The following is a 27827-nucleotide window of genomic DNA, read 5'->3' on the forward strand; positions in this document are numbered from 1 at the left end:
ATGTATATACATTGGTAGACATTACTGTGAAAACCTGAGCTCCCTTAACATCAGTGCTACCATGTGGAAGGCTGTAATGACCCACAATTGGCTACAGCAGATCTCCTCCTTCTTGTAGAAAATTACAAAAAAAGAAGATCAACTTACTAAACTAAGATATGAAATTTAGTCAATCAATCAATCAAAAAAAAAATGTCAGGAAAATTGAGGCCTGAATTAGCAAACTCAGTGATTTAAGCTCTGCTGTGGATGAGGAGCTCTTGTCAGGGAGTATCCCTCGTGGGTAAGGATTTCTGAGGTCCAGCCTGCAGGAGTTCTGCACCTCCTCTAAGGGAATCTGGACCTCACTGGGGTGGTTAAAGAGTAACTGATCACGGACCTAGAGGAAAGCACAGGAAGAGAAGGTTGGGAGGCACTGCTTAAAATACTAACGCGGCTTTAGTTAATGTTTTCAAAAGTGTAGTGTACAGAAATAGAGTATAAATGAAATAAAAATACTCCATCGATACGATTGGTAGTGCTCATAATGGCCATCATAGGGGTAGTTTGTACTACACAGAGAGCCATTGATCGATTTTATTACACAATCACTTGTTTGGGAATATGAAGTGAAAACATACCTACGTATCTCTTCATCTATCATAGGATTATGGTTTTTCCTGAAGAAAAGTTTTTTGTCTAGCTCACCCTTTCAACTTCCTCAAACACCCGCAGGAAGTTCCTTCGAAGTACATCAGCCAACTCGTCGTCAGTCCAGTTTCGTTTCAGGAGTTCCTGGATTAGGGCGGGAAACTTTGACACATCCTCTAACCCCTCAGGAAAGCTATTGATGAAACCAAAGAAAAAAACACAAAAACACGGAACAAACAGGAAGTAAGGTATAACATGAAAAAGTAAACCAAAGCTAAACACAAAAACTCAGGCCATGACAGTATGTTTAAGAATAACAATTCAATGCCCACCAGTAATGCCTGTTAACCATGTAAACGTATTGATTTTTAACAATTTGCAGTCTGCTGCCAGCTAGACAGCCAAATTGCTGATACCATGACAGGGACACAAAAGCACAAAAATGATCTTGTTAAACAACAGCTTCTGAAATTCGCTGTAGGGCGACTGCTTGAGAAAAGCATGCATTCTAGTGGCATTAACTTCATTCTGTCTCTTAAGATTCCCACTTAACCTGTCCACAGAGTCTACATGCCACCTATCATAGATTTTCTGTTTGCAGGGACCACATAGATTCTCTTCTGAGTTAGGATTTAGAGTAATGTGCATGTTGTGTATGCAAGACGTTAATTTCTTACCCAATAGCACCGTCATAGTCCCCTCCAATTCCTACTGACTCAGCTCCAATAACTTGCTTAATGTGATCAAAATGGTCTGTTAAGGACAGTTGAAACCATAAGTTAACTGAGGGGGAAGAAATGCTCAGTCCAGATTGAATACTTATCCATTCAAGATGAGTGCCTTACCAGCCACATGAGAGATATTGGCCTGATTCCTGCAGGTAATGAATTGGCTGTGAAGATTCACCATGATCAACCCTCCGTTCTTCTTCTAAAAACACAACACACAGAGAGACACTACTAAGCGTCACAAAAAGAAGAACAAGGCCACATGTTTACTTTCATTTGAAGTTGTAGAAATAAATGTTGATGCTTTCTCATTATGCCAAGAACCCCTTTGTGCATGGTCTGCTCATGCTGTATTCGATGAGGGTAATTAGGTTGAAGTTAGAGTATTGCCCATGTCTAATGCACATAAACAAACAAATAAAAAACCCTAAGGGGATCTCTGAGTGTCTTTTTGAGTGAGTATAGGCCGACATAATATTCTTCAGGAAGCTTTAGCGCATAGCGTCAACACAATAATGCTTTTAATTTCTGTTTTAATTTTCTGAGAATGATGTGTAGTTTAATTGCTAAAATATTAAATTGATTACCACCAATTTAGTTAACATGAATATTTTTTTTAATTTTTATTATCTAATTGCGAAAACGTATTTTTGAGGTGGGATAAATAGATAGTGACAAATAGATTCTATCAATGAAAGCCTCATGCGACTAATGCCTAATGTAAGCTCAAAGGGATATTCATGGAAAAGAAAGGTCAGCACACAACTACACACTCAAAAATAACAGTAAATTCATACCGTGACTGGCTGAAAGCTTCAGTGTTAAACAGTACATTAGAGTTAAAGTTCTTGTTTAACTCCAATTGGAAATTAAAATTACTAACGGTCTTCTTCACAGCACCAAGATGAAATTTTATAAAAAAAGACTAACAAAAAGATATATGTTTTATCAACTAACTACATTACGTTTAAATAAAATAATTCTACCAGGCAGTAAATTTTGTTAATGCATGAATGATCTTGAACTACTTGCTTTGCACATTAAACTAACAAATAACGGCAACATTTTGCAGACTGCTGAACTTCAGCGTATCGTTACTACTCTGCCTTTCTAAGGAGCTTTATTTAAAATGTCCAATCAAGTTGCTGACCTGTTCCCAATTAATGTAATTAGTTGTAACATGTTCCTCTGTTGAAAATTAAATTAAGCTAAAAAAAAAGAAAAACTCAAGAAAATTGTAATAGTGCAGTGCATATTGTTTCCTCCCATTGTCATTAGCAGCCTTTGTGTTTAGTTATTGCTGCTGTACAGGTGGAAGTACCTCCCGTACACACAAGCTATCCTTTGTTGTCCATTATGATCGGCAATGTATGCAGCATTGTTGAGGACCTCACAAACTGAAGTCATTCATCTGTGGATTAAACTGGACTTTACTCTGAAACTTCATGGCTTCCTTTTCAGGTAGCCCCACTCCCAGCTCCACTCAGCAAAACTCAGCTCAATTTGCTCTCATTCTTCTTCAGAATCAGTGCGGCCTGCCAGGGGCCCCAATCTCTCTCTCTCTTTTCCAGCATCACAAAGCCTGCATGGACCCCTCCTCAGCTGAGCAAGCCAAGGCGAGTGTACGGCTTAGCATTAATTGATGAAAGTCCCATTGATTAATTTCTCGTAGGTAATAATTTTAATGAATATTAATAACCGTCCTTGGACACTTATTAACATTTGCTAATAACTAAGTCAGCTCCTGCTTTATCCCCAACAGCAATTTTATTTGCATAATCAAGGCTCCAAAAGTGTATTTCCACTTTCATTTCAAGCCTTTTGTTGCCCCTGTCCACCTTTTTTTAGACATGTTGCTGCCATCAAATCAAACATGAGCTCGTGTTTATGAAATAGTCAAATGTATTACTTTCAAAATGTTATGTTTTATATTCAAATGTGAGTTAAATATCCGTTAATGAGTTTTGCACATTACTGCATACATTTTACACACTGTCCCAATTATTATGGAATTTGGATTGTACATTTATTCCATCATGAAAAAGTCCAATTGAAACTAGTGATTCAGTATTACATGTGAGTGACAAATGTTGAATTGAATTACAGTCAGGTGCTTCCAGTACACTGGGTAAGAATCAGATGTGAGTGGACACCCTTTTTTATTTGAAGGACTGGGATCTGTCAGTATCTGATCATCTTAACATATTTGTGGAAGAATGTGATGGCATGAGTAAAAGTCATTTCTGAAGACCTAAAAAAGGAGATATTATTGCTAAACAAGCCAGAAAACTCTACAAAACCATGTCCAAAGGGTTGTACTGTACCAAGTGCAAGAAATGTTGAGTTACAATTATTGCTGCATAGAGTGGGTCACAGATAATACTGAAAATGAAGGCTAATCAAAATATTTTTGTCTTTAATTTATTAATTTGGTTAATTGCGGTTCATGCAGAAATACGAAAACTTCACGGAGGGTTATATAGAAGTATACAAATGCTGTTGATATATTGTAAATCTTAAATGTCACTCTGCCTGTGTCATTATCCTTTGGTCTGATAAAACTGATGTGTGTGGTTAGATTAAAGGTTAAATGTTTTGGAAAGCAAACATGGTTGACGCAATCTTGAATTTTTGATAAAAAAACATACCTCCAGGATTTAGAATCTATAATCCTCATTGTTAATAGGTATTGTAATTCCTTGATGGTGGAAATATTTTCAGAAACGTACAAGTTTTTGATATAGTGGCAAACAATACAAATCTGTTTTATGCTTCTCTTTCAGTGGAACAAAATCCAACCTAAGTCTTATCAGATAATTACTCAGGCAAGCAATGATGCAGGAAATTAATGACTCAGTAAATGTTTTTTTCTCACAAGCTCACGCAGCAGCCAATCGGGTACGTTGCGGCTGTGGTTACAGACAGAGTAGGAAGATGAATGGCTGAAAATGACAGGCGCCTTGGAATGGTTCATCACGGTCAAAGCTGTGTCCCAAGAGGTGTGGCTGAGGTCTACTATCATTCCCAGTCTGTTCATTTCCTCCACCACAGCCTGAAATAAGCATTTGAAAACCAAATAAGCAAGCATATATGCAACATGGTGGAAAGGAAGTTGAATTACTGCAGCTTACCTTTCCAAAGTGCGTCAGGCTACTATTTTGTCTTTGAAAGACATTGTACAGTGTTGATGATGATTCAGCCCTGCATAAAAAAAATAATAATACTGTTAATGCTACAAATCAAGCAGATCTTATGTGTACTTTACTGAAGTTCAAGGGAGGTGAAACATCTCTGTTAATTTGGATGACAGGGCAATAAAGGGTAATCATTAAACAAATATACATGTCTCACTTTTCAGACTGAATGTGACATTACTGCATATACATCACACATCCCCACTGCTAGAAATGTATTTTTGGCTCTTTAAGTGCAGCGTGCCTTTTCCATTACCAGGGAGTGTTGCAGGTATGTGTGAGGCTCATGGAGCGGACCCCAAGCAGGTAAAACATCCGAAGGGTTGGAATGCTGCTGTCAATAGCGTGACCTCCCTCAATACTTATCAGACACGCTATTTTTTGCCTCATCTCAGAATTCTTTAGCTCTACAAAGATGGACAAACATGAACAATACATAAATGCATTGTTAGACATTAATGCTTTCAGTCAAGTCAGTAGCAATTGATTTATAGTGTCCAAAACTCAGAGATAAACAAACATCCTGTTGAAAATGATAAATGCACTTAAATAAGTTATGCTTCAAAATAAAGAGTAAGTGTGTGGTTCCATTATGAGTGGAAGTGTACTATACCCTGAGTGGATGTGACCAGCTCAAAGTCCTGGTACTCCGTGCACATACGTCTGACCACATCTATTTGTTCCAGAGTCAGCCTCACTGCATCCTTTTGCTGGGCCCCACACATCACATAGACTGCAAACATCTGACAAAGGGACAGGGGTGCCAAACAAGAGACCCTTTAGGTGCATTTGAAGTCAAACAGGTTTCAGAATCACAGTGTACATGTTATAACTGAACAGTGTTGGAACTCTGGCTGAATTTCAAAACCTGTGTCTGCACATGGCCAGCTTTGAGACGGGAGATGTCGGTGGCTACTTTGCTGACATTATGAAGGTCAATCTGGCTCAGGCGATTGCTGTGAAGGATCCTCAGCTGGAGGGCTAGGTCATTATGACTTACAGGCAGAGAACAAGGAGAGTGGGGCGGAGAAGATCGAGAATAATTTTAATCTGATTTATTTCTATTAATGTAATTTCTGTGTAATGGAGCCAATATACATCTGTTACCCATCAATCAGAGGATATCTGTACATCAAGTCACGTGCCCTCTCTTTTTCAGTGTATGAATTTATAAACTGGCACAGAGAGAGCACCAGCAGAAGCCTGAGAGACTGCAGCCAGAGGCTGCCTAATGCACTTACTCCAGTTTGCCTAGAATGCATTTTCTGAGAAGAAAAAAACACACAAGAGCACAACAGTGAAACCAGAACATATGTCTGGCTGCATCAACACATGCACACACACATGCACACATCCATAATGTAGGAAATTGCATCAAGACAATCTTGTATTCATAGCTATTTTTTAAAGAACCACAGCACAACTGAGTCCTAGTTCAACTTTTTGAGAAATAGTACAAAAACAGCTACAAATAAAACAAAATACATCCTTATATAATTTGCTTGTTTTAGGTCATGACATTGTAATCATAATGACAATATCAATGCGTTATGGTATCATACATTCATACAATGGATAATGAATGCATTGCTTAAAAAAAATACAGCACACCCAATACATAGTCAGATTGAACAGCTAGTATTTGTAAAATATCAAGTAGCTTAATCAAAAGAACAGTAAACTTACTCGATAGGTATGTTATAAAGCTACTTGGTGATCACCCCGTTGAGTGACTGTAAACACAGTGTATGTACAAACTTTTCAGCTCCCCGCCCCATATAGATTTAGAACAAATAAACCCGCAGACTTGTGATGCCTTTACAGTCATTGGAAAATATATCACGCCGGCTTCGGTAATACTGTCGTTAGGCATTAAAGCGTGGTGGTTTGCTAATGGGGTCGTAAGGGCTGAGTTAAATAAACAATGTCTAATGCAAGTATAAAGAGTTAAATGTGAATGTTTATCCAAAATGCAATTTTATTTCCCAATTTATTCAACAGTGTATTCTCCCATTTACGTGGGACATCCGAATGCCACACGAAGTCCTCATGATATGATGGTGCCATCTTCTGGCCAAATACTGTAATTGGTACTACCTAAGGAAAAATTCCTCTTAAACGTTATGTTACATTTACGATGATGATAGCGTTCAAATCACCTAGCTTCTATGTTTTTGTTTTGTTATACAATTATATTATGTATATATAATACATACAATCATATAATATACATACATATACAATGAAAAATAAAAGGTTTCAGCTTCGTTTTAAGATCGCAAAATGGCAACCGGATGTGAAAAAAAAAAGTTTGGAGCACCTAAAGGTAAACAAATAATAAGAAGAAAAAAGAAAAAAGAAAAGTTCAATTCAATTTAAAGTTCAATTTATGTTTAAGAAATCGAACGTTTTTGGCCAGATATAGAGGAAAGGCTCCAAAGAATATAAGACGGTGGTGAATTAAAGCTTTACTGCTGCAAACGGAATATTAACGTTAACTAAATGCTGAAATCCGGACCTTTGAGGACACAAAATCATCCATAATTTGGTCTAAGCATCGTTATCTTGAAAAAAAACCCCACTGAGTTGGTAGTAAGAATGGCACCAACAGAATTTTCAGAATCAGAAAAAATGTATTTATCCCTAAATTAGGAATTTTTGCTCAGTTCTATTCAAATGCTATGGGAAACTTTGAAAGCAATACCAGCACTGAAAGCCAAAAACATCCATATAGCATAGGCTGATATAGCCCCGGCCAGTGCATATCTGCCTCAAGAGAAGCCTGGCGTCTGACGTTTGGAACATACTACAAAACAATGCACAACATCTAAAGATAAGACTGCATCTCTAGTAGTAATCTGAAATTAATGTATTATTTTATGCTTTCCACAGTGTGAGAAATGGCTTCTGTGATGTAGAAATTGGAGCTGTACTGTATTTGCACAAGGTCAAGTTTTTAAAAGCAGTGTCTAATTGTGAATGCATTGGCTGTTTGTGTTTCTGAGGGAGTCGTGGAAGCCTTTTCTGCTATACCTGTTTTGTGTGACTGAGCATAACTTGACTAACATTATTACAAAATGTTCATACAGACTCACAGCTATGTTGCATGCACTCTGTTGCATGTTTGGAGACAGGCATGCTTATCATCACATCTTTAGCAGTAATATTTGTTATCTCCACAGTGGCTGCAAATTATCGACACCAATTGCAACACCTTAGTTTTCATGCCTGATCTCTTGGGATTTTATTGTGAATTCTTGCCCCACATATTTAATTTTTTACTGATAAAGGTTAGAGTGTAGGCTGTGTGCAGGACATCCTAATTTGATTGGAATATGCACAAAATGTATTCTGTAATATATTATTTGATATCTGATACATGCACCTTCTGCTTATAATATACTTTGGTTTGAACACCAAGGTCCAGGTAACACATTACAACCACAGAGTTGACTTGTTTTCGAACTTGAAATCTCCAAGGCCTTAATGAATCCTGGGTGAATTGTGCAAATGTGCACGTGTGGTGGTGATGGACAAGCACTGGGGAGACTGAAATGAATTTCAATTAATTTCAGAGGGAAGATGTAAAGTCTTACTCAGTGGTCCACCCACTGAGTGTTGGCCTCGTCGTCTGTAATGAGGAGAGTGATTCGGCTCTGATTGGAGCGCCCTACTGCTTCAATGGAGTAATCACAACTGTGTTGATATTACTCTACCAATCGTCCTGCTGCGCAGAGTGGAACCCCAGCTGACACTGTTTGAATCCAGATTAACTAAATAATTTTGTCATATTGTCTGCAGAGTGTAACTGGCAATACTCAGAGTTAAAGGAGCTTGAGCAAAGTCGCTATTGTTTCCATAGCTTGCTCCCATATTTCTTGTAAGTTTAAAGTGGACAGTTGCATGACAGGAACAACCTTGAAATCAGTTTTAAAAATCATTTCACATGTTTTTTTTCTAGATTTAGATTTAAATTCTGGTATAGATATAAGCTATAAAAGCTTATGAAAAAAATACACTAAAATGACACTAGCGTTTAGAATTGATAATTCATCTAGTAATGGTAAATTCTGTCTTTCTGTAGCTGTTGCATGGTAAATTACTTTGCTCGTGAAATAATTGCATTATGTTAGGAGTTGTGGACTGGAGTCACATGAGTCACAAATCTCACGACTTAAGCCTCAGTTTACCATAATCAAAAAGACGCCTCATGGCTCCAAACTAAAATGTTCCATAAGTACCAGAGATGCTACAAAGATTTAACACAAAGTTTGGGAGCACCATTTGAAATAACATTCATCACACTACAGTCACACCATTTCTATATTAACTGTATTAGGCAACTTGCAGATGCTTTTGTAACAGACCATTTACAGAAGAAGTGTGCTGTTTTATGATAAATGAATATATCACAAAGTGTGTATCATTTGAAGATAACATTTAAAAAGTATGTATTAAAAAGTATTCCTTCTAAATAGATATCAGTTGAATGACATTTTAAATGAGAGTTTATTTAATTTCAGGCTTTGGTGCTGACAGATTAGTAGAATCCCACATTTAATCTACTGCTGGCAGACACTTTGCAGTCCATTACTGCAGCTCTCTCTGCATAGTTTAGGATTCATTATTGTGTTTTATGACTGTTTTGTGTTTTAAGTTTGTAGCAAACTATTTTCTCTACAATGTTTGGCCTCGCCAAGAGCAGTGCAAACATCATGTGGAGTTCTTGCTTTCGCCGCAGTATCTCAGCAACATATACTGTGAGCCATCACTGTGCTACACAGAGGTTCTTTGCTTCTTTCAGCACAGGCGTGCCTGTTTATTCCTTATCTTGTACCCATTAGAAAATTGGGACTGCATTTTCACTGTAGGCTGTTAATAATATTTATTCATTCATTTATTTATTTTTGAATGAACCTGTGGCTCTTTGGATCAAGCAAAACAACAGTTACTGATCGATCGATCAGATCTATCTATCTATCTATCTATCTATCTATCTATCTATCTATCTATCTACCTACCTACCTACCTACCTACCTACCTACCTACCTACCTACCTACCTACCTACCTACCTACCTACCTACCTACCTACCTACCTACCTACCTACCTACCTACCTACCTACAAGATTACTTTGTGTTTATTTCCATGTTTTACACTGTTAAAGCAACAAAAAGGAGAGCAGCTTAAGTTCAGGTGGGCACCTTAAATGGTCACTTATACCATCTTGAATCACAAATTATGAATATATTTTGTAGCCAAGTGAGAGTTTTTCAAGTGTTGTTTTCAGGTAGCTTCTAGGCCTGTGAAATTGTTGGATATCCTACACGCATTGTTCTTTTAAGGTCCGTTGATTGTGAGGGCCGTGGCAAGAACTTGAGCCTTAAGAATCCACTGTGGATTCAGAGTAGTGTTTGAGAGAATTGTGTTGTTGCAGAAGCCATATTATTTTTATCCTCAGGTATTTCTATTAAAGCAAATCCACTGTCGCCCCCAACTACTGAATTGTCCCCCATGTTCATTGCCACCAAACCTATTTCTGAACTGCATCAAGCTGGTTTAGATGTCAATTTTTTCTTTACATTTTCTCCAGGTGTCGCTATAAAATAGAACAGTGCCCTACCACTCCAGCCTGATAAATCTTTCTGAACTTCTTAGGCAGTCTGACAGAAGATTTGATAAGCTTTTTCTTATTATTACATTTTTTGCAATCCAATTACTCACAGTAATAGAAAATTAAGATGCATTGATTGATTGATAAGTTACCGGAGTCCTCTTGGATTTTGGTCGATTAGCCATAGCTAGTTAGATTTGCACATCTGCTACATAAAATAGTTCATGTCCTGTGCTTAGGGACACAGTCAGTAACAAACTATCCTCCTCTGAGGTGAACAAATAATTTGGACTTCTATGTGCAGGCGTTGTGGGTGGTTGTGTGTTTCCTTGATTTGTAATTTCTGTCACAGCTGAAGGGCCGTTTTCAGTGTTATCTTTGTGTTCTGACTCTGTCCACAGGATTTAAATACTGTCATTAGGAATGGTCTTTCCTGAAAACATCACATTAACCACCAGACCTCTGCATGATGGCCTGACTGAATATTTACCTCATTCAGGAATCATTCAGGAATTCTCCTGAACTGGAGTGGTCTTCTTGCTTCCATGTAGTGGATCAATCATGTAAGTAGACGATAACACTTTCTGAACCTCTTTGGAACTGTAGCAGTTAGACATGATGCCAAAAAACCCTTTTTACAGCCATTCACTGGACCTGCAAAGCCTGGGGACTCTATATTAAATGTTCCTTGGACTGCTCTGAACAGAGATCTATGATGTTGTTTCTGGGATCTGTTGCGGCCACTCTCCCAGTGCTCCAATTACAACTGGCACCACTGTTGCCTTCACTCCCGACTCTTTTCTATACATTTCTGGCTAAGGTTATACAGATGCACTCTGTTATATAGATACACTGTTTTAGAATAAAAAAACTGAACATAGATTTTAGGTTAATCAGGCAATTGTGGTCTATTGGTCATCTGTACTGTTTCAATAGAACGATGAAGTGCATTGGGCCTTAAGTATGTATCATTCATATCAGTAATCACACTCATCAGAGGAGATATTTTCCAGCTGCTATCTTTGAATTTGTTTTTTCACTAGAGGGCAGCAACACTCAGTTTCTCTTGTTGGCTGTTTTTTTTTATCTATTTTAGAACATCCTTTACAAAAATGAATCAAACACCAATTTAATATTTAGACCTGACAGATGTCTGCCCTTTACTAGAAAATACAAACATGAAGACATGAAATGATCTTAAGAGCTCAAGAAAAGCCCTAAAGTGCTTGTCATTTTGCATCAGTGCCCTCTTTATGTTTTGATTGCACAATGCAGCCGCTTCAAATGAAACAAAAAAGAAGAAATCTGTGTTAATAATCACTGAGTCCGAAGTGATTGTTTTGTAAAATAGTCTATAACTCGTGTTTTTGCCGTGAAACTTTGTTTTCTGTCAGGGCTTTTGAAGAGTGCTGATGACATTTTTGCTCTCTGAACTTATCTTTTTTTTCTTCTGGCTTCTGACAGCCCTGTAGTCAGCGTTCATTATCTGTTCTTACAGCTTTTACTTCGGCACAGCAATTACATCCTCAGCTGCACTGATTAATCCAACATGGAGGCATTTCACAAAACGGTATCGAAAAAACATTTCCAGACACTTACCAGGGAGTAGCTGTGGCACAGCTTGTTTGTGCAGATAGACCACAGCCAGTCAAATGGCAATAAGATGTTTTCAATGCCTGCTGAAGGGTTCTCTTAACCTCTCGTGTACGCTGTGCAGGAAACAATTGACTGTTCGGAAAATGATTAATTCAATTTACTTTACTCCTGACATATAATAGAGGTGCCTGATGTCATGTTTGGTTAATGTACATTTCTTTATTGTTCAACATATTCCCTCAATGGCCTTTTGTTACAATGTCTCCACTGCTCTCTGCTTAACTGCTTAACCTTCCATTCTCTCTTAGCAATCACATTATCAATCACTGTCCCATTACTTGACAAGGCAGACAAAAGGGAGTATATGAGTGAGAAAAACCTTTTGCCCTGTATGAACAAGCAGGAGGAATGTCGACTTCAGAGGGCTAACACAGGCAGAAAACATAGGCCTGGTAAATATTCAATTTAAAGGATTCCCAGATAAGGCGAGTTGAAAAATTGAGGCAGCACCCATTCTTCTAGATAAGAGAAGACGGAGCCATCTGGAGGCTGGGAGATAGCGAACTCCCACGCCATCCCAGAGACCTCACTCTCATCTGCTGCAGTGGCAGAGAAGGGAAAAATAGAGTGCCAACACTTTCATTATGTTAACTTCAAAATGAATTTATTCACATTCAGTGTATGCAGTTATTTATTGGCTTTTGTAAACAGAACTTTAATGCTGCGTCCACCATAGCAGAAAAATCAAGTTCTCAAACAGTGTCATCCATTTTAGAGTTTGCTGTATCGTTTAAAATGAATGGTATTCTTTCAGCTGTCCAACATCTTTACTTGGGCAGGAAAAGAACAAATGTGACCTGTTTCAGAACTGAAGATGATCATTTTAATGGTACTTAAAACATGTTAATCTGTTGTCCTTTAATTTGGAAGTTTCAAAGTAAGCAAGTTTAAAAGTATTTTATCCTTGCAATTTAAATACACAGCATGCATCTTTAAGTAAAAACACAGACTGTAGTGCATTTTAGGCCGAGGCCCTTATATCCTTCATATCGTCTTTGACTGCATTTTGAAAACAAACATTACTGCCAAATTGACTCACCATGTGTGAATAACCTTGTCCACAATCTTATAATGCACTTTGTTGACTCCTCTACCACCCTATTCCGTGCAAGCCACATTGGATTTAGCTCTGGGATAATGCTTTTGTCAGTATGTTTTATCTGTTCTCTCACTCAGGTACGCTATGCCGTTATCCCTAATTACCCCTCTGCATTTCACACTTGGCCCAGAATTCTTAATGCATGATAACAGATGCAGGTCGATTTGAAATTTACTTGTAGCGGCATTATCTTTTTGACCTGCATCGCAGACTGGCTTCCCCATAGGCTTTTGGGTGAAAGCTGTTAACTCTGTGATAACAACGACCTGTAATGATAACCTTCCAGCAGTCTTGAGGACACACAGTTTGCTACATATGTGCTGTATTGCAGTCACAGCATTTCTTATTCAACCTTGGTTGCTCTGCTGTGCTCTGATTCATTTAATTGGATCGAGAGAGAGGTTAATCACCATGTCCTCCATAGACTGCTAAGATGCTGCCAAGCACTTTATGATAAATTAGGATTTTTATTTCTGTGAACGATGGATTTGAAAGCAATTGTCTTTGGAATTTAATCATCTCCTGTATACTCATTTAAAACATGACAATAACTGTCTCCTGGATTTAGAAGTTGCTTTGGTTAATTTACTTTTGGTGGTTGACATTTGCATTTGCAGATTTTCATTAAGATCAACAGTAAGTTAATGTATGTGTGTCATCTAGTATGAGTGTTTCGATGGAATTCTTAGGCAGAAGATTTGTTTTATTTTGTCCTTTGTCTGCCAATGAAACAGAAATCTTTAATCCACAAAAATACTCTCCTAGCATTTATCTTCTCTTTACCACTGTACCCTTTGCTTAGTGCAATTTTGATCCAATTGCCATAGATATCTGCAGCATCCAGTTAAGCTTCCGCATTGACTCAGACTTGTCTCTTTTGCAACTTAAATAGTATGTAAATGGTGTGAAAATGCAAGGAGGCAATGCATGAAAAATGTCAACTCGAGAAACTCTGCAACCATTTAATTTATGTCTGTCAACCAGAAGTTGCGGAGTATTACTTTAAGACTTGGCTCCGTTTTAGATCAGATTTTTCCTTGTATTTTCCCTAAGAAAGAGGAATACACAAGAAGACAAAGATGACGCCAGATATGCTACATCGGAAGGCCTGTAGGCCGAAATGAGAGGGAATGTACCTTGTTGCCTTGGTTTCATATTTTGCAGGAGCAGTGCAGTGTATAGCTCTGTCAAGCCGAGTTTTAATCCTTTTCTCCACTGTGCTGTGTGATGTTATATTGTTATCTTAATGATAATCTGCGCTTGTATTTCTCCCTGTGGCATTCCTGTCAGGCTGGGTTGGTTTGGTGCCTTATCAACAGCTTTGTCATTAAATCAGCTTTTTCTACAGACAAATTTCACTGCTGTAATTCTTATCAAAAGATCAGCACACTGTGAACTTTTTTTGAAATTTTTTTCCAACAGAGCTCTGCAGATTCAGTGATGTGTGAGTGAGGAAGAGGAAATACAAAAGGAAATTTGCTTCTGAAAACCTTTTATTTAATTAAGTTTTTTTTTCTCTCTTTTTTCAATCAGGGTTAATAATCAGACAAACATAATTGGCATGTTTTGCATTTGTCATACATCGATGGTTTTAAACTATTTTTATTTTAAGATCTTAAATCTATGTTGTGTAGTTTAAAAGGCAATACTCGCGAGCATTGATAAATAGAGACAGTTGGAAGATGATGCTAATGAATGAGTTGTCTACAAGTTGTAGATACTTTAGTGTAAGCATTATTCTGGAACATGGGCAAATCATGGCTTATTTTTTAAATCATTATGAAATATAATGTAAAATTGTTCATGATCATAGATGTTCATAGAACGTAGTACATATCATCACAGTTTTGTGGATGCGAGAGACCATGAGAGATGTGCTGTAAAGGCTGTATATACAGAGGAGAGCTTTTAGGTCCCAGTCAAACCGGCCTCTTGAGGCTTGAATTGGTAGTCAGTTCTTTTGAGAAAGCACTGTTCTGACTGAGTGAATGTTCTGATTGTCTCAGCATTGTGCTGGAGTGGAGTGCAGCACCAAATGAACTCTGCTGATTCAATCCTCTCCACTGTGACAGTGGTTCTTCCAGTCAGTGAGGAGGAAGGACTGAGACTCCTTCTCCCAAACACAGTCTCTTACAGTGAGGGAAACTGCTGTATGGCAAGCGTCCAAGAGGTCTCTTGCATGTTGTTTGTGGTAAAGGTTCAGCACCCTCTTTGTCCTCCCACAATGCACCTAAAGTCTCCGGAGGTTGATAGCCTGGTTCCTGCGGATCTAGAGGATCTTTGGAAAGAAGAATGCTGATGGAAGGTACAGTCCTGTGTACTGTCATTTCAGATGCCACCCCGTCAGTACTCTCCCACACCTCTTTAACCACCTTGTACCGCAGTTTAGTCAGTTGGTGCAAATAGCCTACTTTTCTTTTCATGATTTCAGCACAGGTGATGGTCTTTGTGACTGCACGGCCTGACCCAGAGAAGACCACCTGCCTGAGCCCAGCACCGTTTACACTCCCCCCACTTTCGCCCCTGTCTCCTTGCATCCGTGCCATAGCGAATCCCATTAAGTTGCGGATCTTGCTCCCCTCCTTTACCCGCATCTCCAGCACCCCAGAAGCAAGACCCGGGAAGGGACAAGGGCTGTCCTCCTCAGTGCGACAAACTTTTTTGAATCCTTCCTGCCCCAGTTTAATCGCTGGAGGAGGAACTGTTAGGGATGGGGGTTTCAGCAGGTTAGTAACATTGTTGACCACCGCTGGCTGCATTACAGCATTCATATATGTTTGAGCCTGGTAGAGGGGGTACGTCCCTTGGTTTAATCCATGCTCAATGTGCATTTGTCTGTTTACCTCCTGTCCTGGTTGGGGTTTGACATTGTTACTGGTCAGACACTGGTTGTGGCCACTAATCACTCCGCACCCTGTAAACATTTCTGCAGTTATCAGTGCTTCACTGCAGTTTTAGTCCAAACACACACTATTCCTTTCTTGCATACAACATAACTTAATTTTCTTATGCATTTGGCACCCCCCACCCCCTTGCAGTCAACAGCTGTAAAGTTTAAAGACTTTATATAAGAAATATTATTCAGTTCCCAAGAGCACTATGAACAAAGTCTTTAATATTCCCTTAGAGAACGCTGGAGAAATAAGATAAACGCCTGGCTGGTGAATTTGCACGGCTGGGCCCTTTAAAGATGTTCTTTCAAGAGCAACTCATTTTCATACCACCAGTGACTGTTTGGAAGTGTTCTGGAGACAGATAGAAAGAAGAAAAATTCAGCTAAATTATCCACTTTCCTTCGTTTGCATTTCATGAAGTCTTTTTTTTATCTTAATAGCTGCACAAGATACACAGTGCTTTGTTGAATCTTCTATTAGAAAAGTTTTCTAAAGAGAATCTGAAAGCTCAAATTAAGACTCCACCTTTCTCATTTTGATCCAATCCAGCGTTGTTGATTCTGATCTGCTGAACATCTTGTCTTCAACTCAAAACTGACCTCTTGCGTTGTCCCACCTCCTGTTTAGGATCTCTGGAATCTTTTTTACTCCAGCTGAAGTTGATCTCTGGCTCCTTTCCTTGTGCCGACTTTAGCATCCACTGCAGCTGAAACCAATGCTTCACAGAGAGCTACACCTAGGTTGTCGTCCCTAGAGTTCTGTCTTGTCTTCAGGGATGCTCTGGGAAGTCTGTTCTGTTTCCCACAAAGAGACATAAGGGACAAGAGCTGCCTCACAAATGCTCACAGGAGGAGTGTCTGTGTGGTTGAGGGGGAGCATGTGGGAAAGGGGAGACAGCCCTCTTAAAGGCGCAGGTCTTTTCATCATTTAGACAAACTCTCTCCCCTCCACAACTGAAGCCTGCCTTCTGAGGAAATAGAGAAGGGTAGGGTTACTGCATCCCTTTAAAACTTGGAATGCAGATCCCCGGCAACTTTGTCAATCTCTTTAGAGGACGTTCCGGTGTTCAATGTACATGACTGATTAAACCTGAGTTCTGAAATGGAGACTCAGTCAAGCTTTAAAAATGCGTTTTCAGCTACGAAACAATGAATTAAATTAGCTCCATTATAATTGAAAACATCCTTCAAAGAGCTACTGAAAGTCAGCAGCATTAAATTGCACTGTACTTAGCCTTTATCCTATTAGATGTTTGTGACCATTCCAATTTACATAATGCAGCATTAATAGCTTCATTGTTGAGGCAATCAAGTGGTGCGGTAAGAATGTCTGTCTCTCAACGCATGGATTGTTTTATTGTTACAAGCCTGGAGAGCCCTTGTGATCAAGGACACAAGGACCACAAAATGCATAGAAGCATGACTACCATGTTCAAGGTGCTGTAATGGTAACTGTCTTCATTAGTCTGGCCTATTGATGCAGTTGAGGAGATGAGGCTGACAGGTGGTAATAAGCACCCTAATGGGCTTTCTGTCACCAGTGGAGGGCGCTGGCTTGCTCCCCTCCACGCTGAGTCAGACCCAGACAGCTGTGGCATTACCCCGTTCAGCCCAGTCTCCCGGTCGACAGGTGGATTTGTTTTTGTGTGTGACTGACAGATGAAAGAATAGGTAAAGACAGCCCACTGAGGCTGAACCTATGAGGCCAAGAAAGAGAAGCAGACAAGTCCTAACTACTTTCAGCTTAGTATATCTCCTGGTGCACAGTAGTACACAGACAGTATGAACTCACTGTGCCTCCTTCAGTCCTTAATGTGAAGCTAATTCACACTGGCATGTGTATTATATTGGATCCCTATGGTAATCAAGGAAAAAATAAGGAAACCCTCCTCACCCTGAAATCCACAGAATTGCCAAAACCACCCAAGTGAAAGTATCTTTTATTAGCAGTTTGAATATGAATTCTAACTGCCGGATCTCTACATAGGTAGGATATTTAGAATGATTAAGTTATTTTGTGTAATTCAATATGTATAAGGTGGAAGTGCTATTTATCTCTGGAAACATTCCAGGCACTGCAGGAGACATAGTAACAAATGCCTGTCTTTTTCTTGCTGTTTTGTAAGCTAAAAGAAAGACGGGAGAGAAAAAAGACAAGGGAGGAGAGAGTGTCTGTCGCGCTCACCGCTAAAGTGATCATTCTGTTGTTTGGGAGAAATTACCCTCATCAGTCATACAGAGATGCACAGCTGCCTAAGGGGATCCGGTAATGTTACTGCATAATAAACTGTGTTTGTGTGAGTGCACACAGGCACGTTTTCTGTGAGAATGAAAGGAGGCACCAAAGAAATCCAAGAGGGCAGGGGGTAAAATAACTCTGATTTAACCGCAGAGAGGTTAAAAATGATTATAAAAGCTGCTCTCTAATCATCCCTCCCATTATGTAATGTTGGTGGATCATTATTGCTACTCAGATTAGCTATAGGAACCTGTTTGCTTGTGGGAATGTGATGGATCAAGCAATTAGGATTCTGAGTGAAAATCCAAGGATTTGTCAGACAAACAAAATACGTCTTCCCCAGTCCAAAATAGAAGAAATATATAACTGAATAAAATGATCAGGCTTGCAAGAGTGCCGTGTATTGACCTTTGTAAGTGGAGCCTTTTTTCTTCAAGTGGCTTCATTTAATGATGGGTGGAGGTGGTGCTCATGCTTGGTCACTCAAGTTTTAACACCTCCTCCACATAGCTGGCCTCTGCCCCTGTAGCTCTCTAAGCACTTACTCTTCACTTTACCTGACCTTGGCTGGCATTTGTGACAGTCCTGGATTTTCACCAATTTTCTCTTTTTTTTGTTCAACAACCACGCTCAGCTTTTTCTTCTGCACACCAGAATTTCAGTAAAGCAAATCCTTTTTTGTTCCCAGAGACTGACAAATAGCGTTGGCTGTCTCTTGCTCTTCTTCCTCTATACCGTAGACTTCAGGTGTCTGAGATGGTTGATGTTTTAAATTATAGGGCCTTTTGTTGTTTGTTGCATCGCTGCAGAGTCAAGTTGTAAAGCAGCTCGTTGTGCTGTTGTCAGAGCTACACATAAGTGCGGTGTCGCACTGTGACAGCCGGTCTCTCACTTAACCGCAAGTGTTTTCACGGTCATCAACCAATGGTGGCCCAAAGGCTGTCATTTCACTCTGTGTGGAGCTCGCCCGCAGCTCGGTTCTGCCCCACAAACTCACAGCCGGCCCTGGTGGGGGGACTGAGGAACACACACTCACACACACACCCATACACACACACACACACACACGAGAAAAAAAAAACCTGCTCAGCATAAGGCAGGCTGTTGGAGCAATTACAGAAACATGGCAGAACACGATGAAGCAGGCCCCACTATCAGAAGGGAAATAGAGAGAGCAGAGGAAAAATGATGACGCCATTAATAACAGCGTGGCTCTGAGGCACGCAGAGTGGTGGGGGTAGATGACCCTCTCTATGATTTCCCTGTGACAGCACTTTGAGGTGCAAATGGTTGTTCTTGTATTAGATTTTTGGACATTTAAATGGACATGCTTTTATGTCGAAGGCAAAAAAATATATACATACATATAAAATTTCACTTTGGTATAATATGCCAAACGATGCATGAAGTGATGTTTTTCTGTCACTCAGACATTCATTATTTTGGTAAACCACAGGTCAGACTTGCTCATTCTCTATGTCAAGCTACACATACACATCCCTTGTCATCCAGCTGCTGCTTCTCCCTTGGCACTGCAATGCAGATGTGTCTCACACAGTGGCAGGAAACTTCCATTCAGGGTGTTTGATAAAGAACAATGGTGAGCAATGGTGCTAAAGGCAGAAGGGGACATAAAGTTGTTGGAATATATGCTACTATCAGAAATGTAAAAAAAAAAAAAGAAGATAAAAGTAGTGATGCTTTTAGCTTCATCAACAGCACTACGACGCTATCACACCACCTAACAAAGAAGTTTTTTTTAAAACATAATGTGATATACATAAAAAGGTGTTCTTCGCTTAAACTTTTAATTGAATTGGGTGGAGCTGATCCTGGTTTCTCTGCGCTGCTAGGTCTGCATGATTTGAACACAGTTTGACTATAAGCACTATCCTCAATTCAAATTGGCAGCGGCATTTAGAAAAAGCATCCGTTTGGTTCTTCTGTTTTGTCTGGCCTCAGGGCAAAAGTTAATAGTCTTCACCGAAGAATTTTGATCAATTATATCAAGAATTAATTGGCCATGTTCTAATGAATGCAAAAAGCTAATGAATGCCTTAGAGGAAGCCTTTGCAAATTCAGTGGATTTCATTTTGGGATTGTGAAGCAACTTTTTATTTATTTATAGATGAACCATTAGACTTGCCACAGAAAAAGAAAGAAAATGCTATCTGAATTAGTGGTTGAGTAATATGACTTTTACAATGACCAGTGCAGTTTCTTTGCAGGAGTTCTTTGTAGGGCTGCTGATGGATATTTTGCTTTATGCTGAAAACATATTTGAGTTTTTTTGCAAGGATAAATTAAACCCAATATTACTGAACTGGGATGAATATTTGTTTAATGTATACATGTCCACCTATGGACATTACTAATAGAATACATCACTAACTTAGTAGCAAAAGCCCCCCTGAGACAACAGTGTTGATCACTGGTCTACCTTTGGTTGTTTGGTTTTGAAGTATTTTAAACATGTGAGTTCAAATCGTATTTATATTTTTTGATGCAATTATCATCCTACTCAATCCTTCTGAGGATGATATGTTGATATTTTAAATAAAACCAGTTCAGTTTGCAAACTGTTTTCTTAATCCAAATGATTATTCCTTCTGGCAGAATCAGCTTTTCCTGCTTGACATTCAAATTGGCACTGACGTGCTTTAGTGTTTACATGTTAACAATGCATGCCTGTACACTTTACTTTTTGGATGACTTACCTACTGGTTTGTACCAAAATGATCTTTAAAAGGAACATCAGCTGATGGATTTAACTGCAGTGTGGCCAAACTTTCAACATATTCACCAGTTGCCCTGCTCCTGCTGCATTTGTGAAACACATTGCCCTCTAAATGGGATTCAGATTTGATGGACAGTCTATCTCATGTTATGGGCTAATTTTTCATACAAATGTTTCTATTTTGTTTGTGGTCCAATATAACTAATTGGTTATTTTTTGACACTGGAGATCTGGGACCTCTTGTTTTCAGTGTCGCTATATACAATTTTGCTGATGATTACGTCATACAACATAAATCATGCTAATTTAACATTGACATTAGGCAAATACTACAATATTGATAAATAAAATGGAACAGTTTACGTTTGTGACAGTGATGTAAACACATAAACAAAAGAAAAGGGAAATTTGAATGACAGCAATGTTAGTTTTTTATTGATTTATTTATTTTTTTTAAACTTTTCCTACTTAATGTTGGGTCTGGGTTGTATAGTACCTATAAAAAATGTGGACATGCCTACTCCTTCAAAATGGTTAGGTGTGTTCAAACTTTTCAGTGGTACTGTCTATTGACAATTTAAATGATACGTTGTATGTAATCTTCCCAATAGACTGTGATGTTTTCCAATATTGTCTTTGGATGTTCTCTCTGTAAAACTTGAAAAGCAAGCTTGGAAAGATACACCTTTTTTTTTTTCCATTGTTTGCAGTACCTTATATGAGATGTCTGGGTTCCAAGTGAGCTGAGGTGATATAAAACAGTGACATGTAAACAATGCAGACTATTGAATGGTCAGAGAGAATGGTCACCTTTGGGCATAGTAATCATGTCCTTGTAGCAGAACCAAAGCACTGAACACTTCCTTGTCCTCTCATGAAAGATGCTCTTTGAAAATTCGTTCACAAAATGGACAAATCTGTTTCTGTGGATTGTAAAAAGATAAGATTGTACTTAGGCATGGGTGGCAAACAGATTTCCGTATGAATCCATTAAGTATGTTTAGAAACATATAGTATATATTTACATGACTTTTTTTCATAACTCTGTAACGCATCATTTTTATGCTCACTCTGTAAATATCGTAAAATATGAATGTGTTTTTGTTGAAAACACAATGTAAAATGATCACAGCTCTAGATTGTGCTGGGATGACAAGCAAGTGATCTCACCTATGTAGATACTATGTGCAGCATATGGTATAGAGGAGTTGGTTACAGCCCAATCACGTCATACCATGCAATGGGAAAAAAATAACGGGACTATTCTCTGAGGGATCATTTTAAATGTACAATAAATCCAACCAAATGGTGATTATATTAGACAGTGTGGCAATAATGTTGTCAGTGACTTCTGTTTTAAAGTGTAGTCCTTGCAGGCTTCAGTCACCAACTGTTTCAGTCTTATTGCATTCTGAAACAGCAGAAAGCTTAAAGGAGATTTGCTTTTATTTGGAATGCGCAGAGAGTAGGATGGAGGAAAATGTAACACTGATGCTGGCTGAATGCGAATGTTTAGTTTTCTGTAATACTTTTATCAACGTTGTAATATTTGTAGAAAATGTATATGTATTTTTTTATAAAATATAAATGTGTGGCATAAAAAAGCTGCAAACATGCCATCTAAAATATTTTATTTAGGCTTTGGCTTTCTTCTTACAATAGATTGTGTACAGCTTAAAGCAATTCCATGGACTGGCAATCCAGTCTCTTCTCAGCAGCTCATTCAGGGGTACTCATTCAGGGATATTTTAGTGTTTTTTTTTTGTTTTTACAAAATACATGGCAGCACATGTATTGGACATCAATAAATATGCACATTACTTTATAGGTTTTAGTTTAAAGGAAAAAAGTTACAAAAATTTAGTTTTTTTTTCACTTCACCAATTATAGCAATGTTGTATATGTTTGTTCTGTGACATTTCAAAGCATATTGATGAAAATTAAGGTAAATTACGTTTTAGTTGAACAATTTATTTATTTATTTATTTATTTTGCAGTTGAACTGACGAGCATTATACATGCATAACATCTCTGACAGAGAACTTTTGCAGCTTTGGCTAAAATTATGGCTGAGTTCATCCAGTTTATTGAGCCATTTGCAACTTTCTCCTTTCGGTCTTGAGCAAACCCTTTGGTACCACTGCAGTGGACCAGTGGCTGCTATATAACAAAATGAGACAAAGTGGGTTGTGGCTCTTTGTCCCTCCCAGTCTCTCATAAACACCTTGCTGTCACAGAGTTTCCAGATGGCCGCGCGTCTCTGTATCCCGCTGTTTATAGCTCTAAACTTCCTTCTGCACACATTTGTATCGGGTCACTGCTCATTCTGACACACAAGAGGAAGAAGCACTAATCCAACCCAGCATGTGTCTCTGGAAATAGTCTCTATGCAAATGGTTGTTTTTTTTTTCTTTTTATGCATGCATTTATTTAGTGTTTTAAAGAAAACTCAGAGAGTGTGGTTTGGTTGCAAGCATGTGCATCCAGTAGAGATACTGTAGAAATATGAATATGGCTAAAGCTCTGCAGTTGTGGTCCGTGGGTACGTAACCTCCTTAACGGTCTTGGTTCAGGTCTTCTGCTTGATGACTGGCTGTTAGGAAACACGACAGTGAACTTTAAAGGATCTGTTCAGAGGTCCACACAAGTTTTATTCTGTACTTAATTGCATCGGAGAGCAATCATTCTCTGCCCTACAAATCCTTGGTAAAGCTCTGCTTTACAATAGAGCAATAATTGCAGGAGTTTAATTGCCTGCCAATGCTCTGCTCCCACTGCCTGCTTGCATTGAAGAGCCCAATAATTAGAAACAGGGAGAAATTACGTGGCAATTTTGTCTTGGCAATTATCATAATGCAAAAGAAGTGCCATTAGTATTGTTAGCCCCACAGTACATAATCCTTTGACACTGTCAAGTTCCTCTCTTAGCTGCTGGGTACAGCAGCTCTTGATTTCCCTGTAGCCTTTGCACTCCCTCAGTCACTACTTTAGTCATCAGCTATCCAGGCCAGCAGGTACACTTTGAATCAAACTAGCAGACTGAAAACATTCATGCCTGGAGTGCAAGGAGGATTAGAAGTTACAGCATTAGCAGTCTGTTTCCTTTAAAGGTATATAAATTGGGTGTTAATCCTCTTTTGCCTTGTCAACTGTGAAATTGTATTTGATATAACAGAAAAATTAACACAGTTGACAGATATTGTATTTGTACCACACTGGTATTGCATCTTCTTTGACTGAAATTTCGCAATTATAATATGCCCCCGGTTTTGAAAGTACTGTGACAAGGGAATATTACTGCAGGATGTTGTCTCTGGCCAGATCAGTTGTTGCTCAGATTAATCATCTGCAGGAAAGTGTATTTGGTTTGTGTGTTAAATTACAGAAACACGGAGCAGAATGTTTCTATCGGTCTCTCTCTAATAATTTCCTAAGGTGAAGCAAACTAAGTTTTTAGACTTTCTTTAAACCTTTAACAACTTTATAAGAGAAACATAATTGCAATGCTCTTGCATGACTTTGTCAGACTTTGTAAGGAAAAAGGACACTTGCATAGAAGTGTTTGATGGGAATTCACAAATTGGTTGCAAAGGTAGGATACAGGTAAATCAACAAGTTGCAGGAAATAGATTTTGTAAATTTAAGTTTCTAGAACAACAGAAATGTAGACTCTTATGACACCATTTAACTTTTTTTTAAATGCTTCCAGTAATATGTTTTGTTGAACACTCACTTCGAAACAGATTGCATGGTTGCTATGTAACTTAGCGGGCTTCTGTCTTGGAGACCTGAGATATACTTCAGTGTGAGACCAATCGTGTCTCAATTTGGAATCAGATTTTTTTTTCGCAGTGTGTTCCATGTGAATGTCTCGTTTGTCTCTATGTGACCCTGTGCTGGACTGGCTACCTGTCCAGGGTGTACCCCGCCTCTCGCCCAATGACGGCTGGGATAGGCTCCAGCTCATCTATATATAAACATTTCTTCCTGTATGTGCGTCCAAGGAGCAAAGCTGCGGTTAGCAGTCATTATTGCAATTAACTTCTTTAATAATCGCACACTTTCATTGTTTGTACATACTTTTTGGCTCAATAATTGAATATTAATTAATTCATAAAATGCTATTTAATAGTTCAAACTTTTTAATGCAGACTTGTGGAAATGTTTAAGCTGACAATATTTCTGAAGTATCTTACCTCTCTGACTGTAAAAAAAAGTGGACTTAGGGGTGTTCTCTCAGACATGAGTTGAGTTGCAGGTTCAGAACAATCTCTGGGTTTAATTAAAAAAAAATGAATCATGAAATGCTTACTCAATACATTTCTGTCATTGTGGTCTCATTAGCTATATTCACTCTTGATTTAATTTAGTTTGATAAGTGTGCTGGTGGTCTCTCTGAAAAAAAATCTTTCATGTATTTCAAGTATTTGTCACCAAAGCTACTTTCAAGTCGCAGTCTCCAGCTCCAGCCTTTTTTCTCCAGAAAGACTAATATGATGATGAATGAATGCTGAATCTATCCACCTGATCTTTACAGCCTATGTTACTCTCTGAGTAATCGTTTAAAGCCAGGAATAAGTTGAAAGTGCAGTTGTTGCCTTCCATTCATGCATCATGGTTAAAAATTAAACTGAAAGACACACAGGGGAAACTGACCTAGGTTTCTACAGTCACATAATGTGAATACCTTGGGAAACACGTCACACAACAGAAGTGAGTACAACCCTGTGCAGTATGACTTAAATCTGAAATAATTAAAAAGGTAATCACCTCTCGGTGACTTATCTTTCTAAATTTAACAACAGAGAACTTCTTCTTGAAAATAAAAAAACAAAACTGTTTAGATCTACTATATTCAGAATACAACTGCCATAGTAGTAAGTGAATGCAACAAAAGTCAGCACATTTTTCATTACTGAGATTATAATCTTTTATTTTTCCAGTCCTTTGTCTGTTTTGATGACAGATTTAGTCCGCCTCAGTGCAGAGGATACTTGTTTATCTCAAACTTCTGAAAGGATGCTTTGCCACTCCCAGCAATGTTAGTTTTCAGAATAACCAAGAGATGTATTCTCTTCATGTTGTGAATATATCATCTCCTAAACACCTTTGGTCACCAATTTTCTTCTATCATCTTGTGTAGACTCAAAATCAGATTTCTCAGTTAGTTCTCCTCCGAATACAAATGCAGACATGTAGTTGATTCATTGGTCCAAAATTCTGAAAGTTCTTGTGTTCAAATGTTATTATTTTGTCGCTGAGGTAATTAATTTAGTTTCAATGATCACAGGTACACTTACTTGATATTCAGTAATTATTTGCCAATTCACTTTTGTTTCACTGATATTCAACTTGAACGTATAGAAGTAATGCCAGATACATTTATTTACAGCAAAAGTAATGCAACAGTAAAAGTGCTAATTTTGCAGAAAATTGGTACATCCTCACTTCGTTGTGAAGTATTGTTAGGAATGTAACTTATATTGACTTATTAGTTAGCCAAGTTATCTCGATTGCTAGTAAGCCGTTAGTGTTAAATCATACTGCTTGATCAGAATGACATAATATTTGAGTGGTTTTGAAACTTTGATTTTTCTGAAATTGTGTTATACCTTGAAAACGGAAAATGATTCAAGCTTAAATGACACTTTCCAAGTGTCGAGGGAAATTTAAGCAAACTTATTTTAAGTGTTGCTTCATAAAAAATGCACATCAGTATTTTCTCTAGGGTAAACAGAGATGTTGTTGGTAACCCAAGATAAAACCTAGATGAAGAAGACAAAAAACAAAACCAGACAGTCTGGCTATAAATGAGGGAAAAAGTTTGATATGTTGTGATTATTACTTCATGTCAGTGAGGATTGACCATGTTTGTTCTGAGACTAAAACAGCTGACTGATTCACTCAAAACTGATTCGCAGTAGGTGTTTCTCTCTGTCCTTGTGTGCCTCAGCTCTTTTAGAAAATGGCAAAAAAGAAAACACGTCAAGTGTAAAAACTTGACATATAAATATATTTTCCCTCTTTACATTTTCTCCATTCCCATCACCTTTATCTGATACACATTTTCAAAATAAGCGTTGAAACACAAGTAAGAATGCAGATTAGAGGGAGTGCATGACCTGTTTGTTTACTGAGCTAACTGTGTTAGATGAGCCAGTTTAGAGGGAGGCTTTTATCTCTGTGTGGAAAACAAGAGGTGTTAATACAATGCTGAATAATGAAGGGAAAATGACTTTGAGAATCAGGAAGTCCTTCACCATTAGTGTTGAACAACTCTCAGCGGCTCTCAAGCAATCAAGCAATGGGATTTACAAAAGATTTTAATTTGAATGCATTATCCAAACTCCTTACAGACCAAAAGGCAGGCAATTGCTCTGACAAAAGATATGCACTGATAAGTTTGAAGGTCAACAAGCTGCTACAGTTGAGATATCAGCAGCTGGTTTATACTACTAGCACCCAGTCACAGTAAACTACAATACACACTGAATGTACGAATACAGATTAGAGGGTGACCAGGTGGCATAAACACTATCAAACACTAAAACAGAATGTACAATTAGCCTTTTTCACTCCTCATCAAAGTTTACGATCAGTAAGATGCCTCTGTTTCATCACACAGTTGAAACTCACATGGCTCACAATTTCCAAATGCCATGAAGGGGAACAGCTAATGAGGCCCTACGTAGAGAATAAAAGGGGGATTAATGAACAACACAGTTTGAAGAGATGAGGCAGCCATTGCCCAAACCCTTTACAGTGTATGCATATGGTAGGTGAGAATATTCTGAGGCTTTCACACGTCGCCACAGTATTGAATGGTCTGTGCTGCGCTTGGAGGAGCATTCTGCTGATGGAATCAAAACCCCTTTCACAGATTCAAATGAGGTGCACTCAGCTGTGATTGGTATTGGAAAAGCATTTGTCGGAACAGAGGCTCACAGAAGGCTTCTTAAATACAAGGCAATCACAGTGTCTAACGCAGAGACGAGGCGAGAGGTGTGCCTGGACTGCAGAGTGGAAAACAGGACAAA

General features: G+C 38.5%; 2 protein-coding genes across 2 annotated transcripts; both read right to left on the bottom strand.

The window, feature by feature from the left end:
- Position 1: 1 nt before the first annotated feature.
- dpep2 (dipeptidase 2) lies at positions 2-5815 on the bottom strand. The gene is made up of 10 exons (XM_072380201.1): positions 5660-5815; positions 5421-5547; positions 5166-5295; positions 4809-4959; positions 4490-4559; positions 4234-4410; positions 1476-1560; positions 1308-1383; positions 688-823; positions 2-379 (listed from the first exon to the last, which is right to left on the bottom strand). Exons 1-10 carry the CDS (start codon positions 5812-5814, stop codon positions 182-184), a joined length of 1305 nt encoding a protein of 434 aa, XP_072236302.1. The 5' UTR covers position 5815; the 3' UTR covers positions 2-181.
- Positions 5816-14444: 8629 nt separating this feature from the next.
- LOC140302385 (ribonuclease P protein subunit p25-like protein) lies at positions 14445-16610 on the bottom strand. Its single transcript, XM_072381211.1, has 2 exons — positions 16341-16610; positions 14445-16166 (listed from the first exon to the last, which is right to left on the bottom strand). The coding sequence occupies exon 2, from the start codon at positions 15843-15845 to the stop codon at positions 15006-15008; it is 840 nt and encodes a 279-aa protein (XP_072237312.1). The 5' UTR covers positions 15846-16166; positions 16341-16610; the 3' UTR covers positions 14445-15005.
- Between the last annotated feature and the right edge of the window lie 11217 nt (positions 16611-27827).

This window comes from Leuresthes tenuis, unplaced genomic scaffold (genome assembly GCF_036924035.1).
Source record: "Leuresthes tenuis unplaced genomic scaffold, fLeuTen1.0.hap1 SCAF_2, whole genome shotgun sequence".
Lineage (NCBI taxonomy): Eukaryota > Metazoa > Chordata > Actinopteri > Atheriniformes > Atherinopsidae > Leuresthes > Leuresthes tenuis.

Coding starts and splice junctions, on each gene's coding strand:
- dpep2 (XM_072380201.1), bottom strand. CDS start 5,814: ATGCATTCTAGGCAAACTGGAGTAAGTGCATTAGGCAGCCTCTGGCTG. Junction 5,296..5,420: donor CTGGCCATGTGCAGACACAG/GTTTTGAAATTC, acceptor TCCCTTTGTCAG/ATGTTTGCAGTCTATGTGAT. Junction 1,384..1,475: donor CAATATCTCTCATGTGGCTG/GTAAGGCACTCA, acceptor TGTCCTTAACAG/ACCATTTTGATCACATTAAG.
- LOC140302385 (XM_072381211.1), bottom strand. CDS start 15,845: ATGTTTACAGGGTGCGGAGTGATTAGTGGCCACAACCAGTGTCTGACC.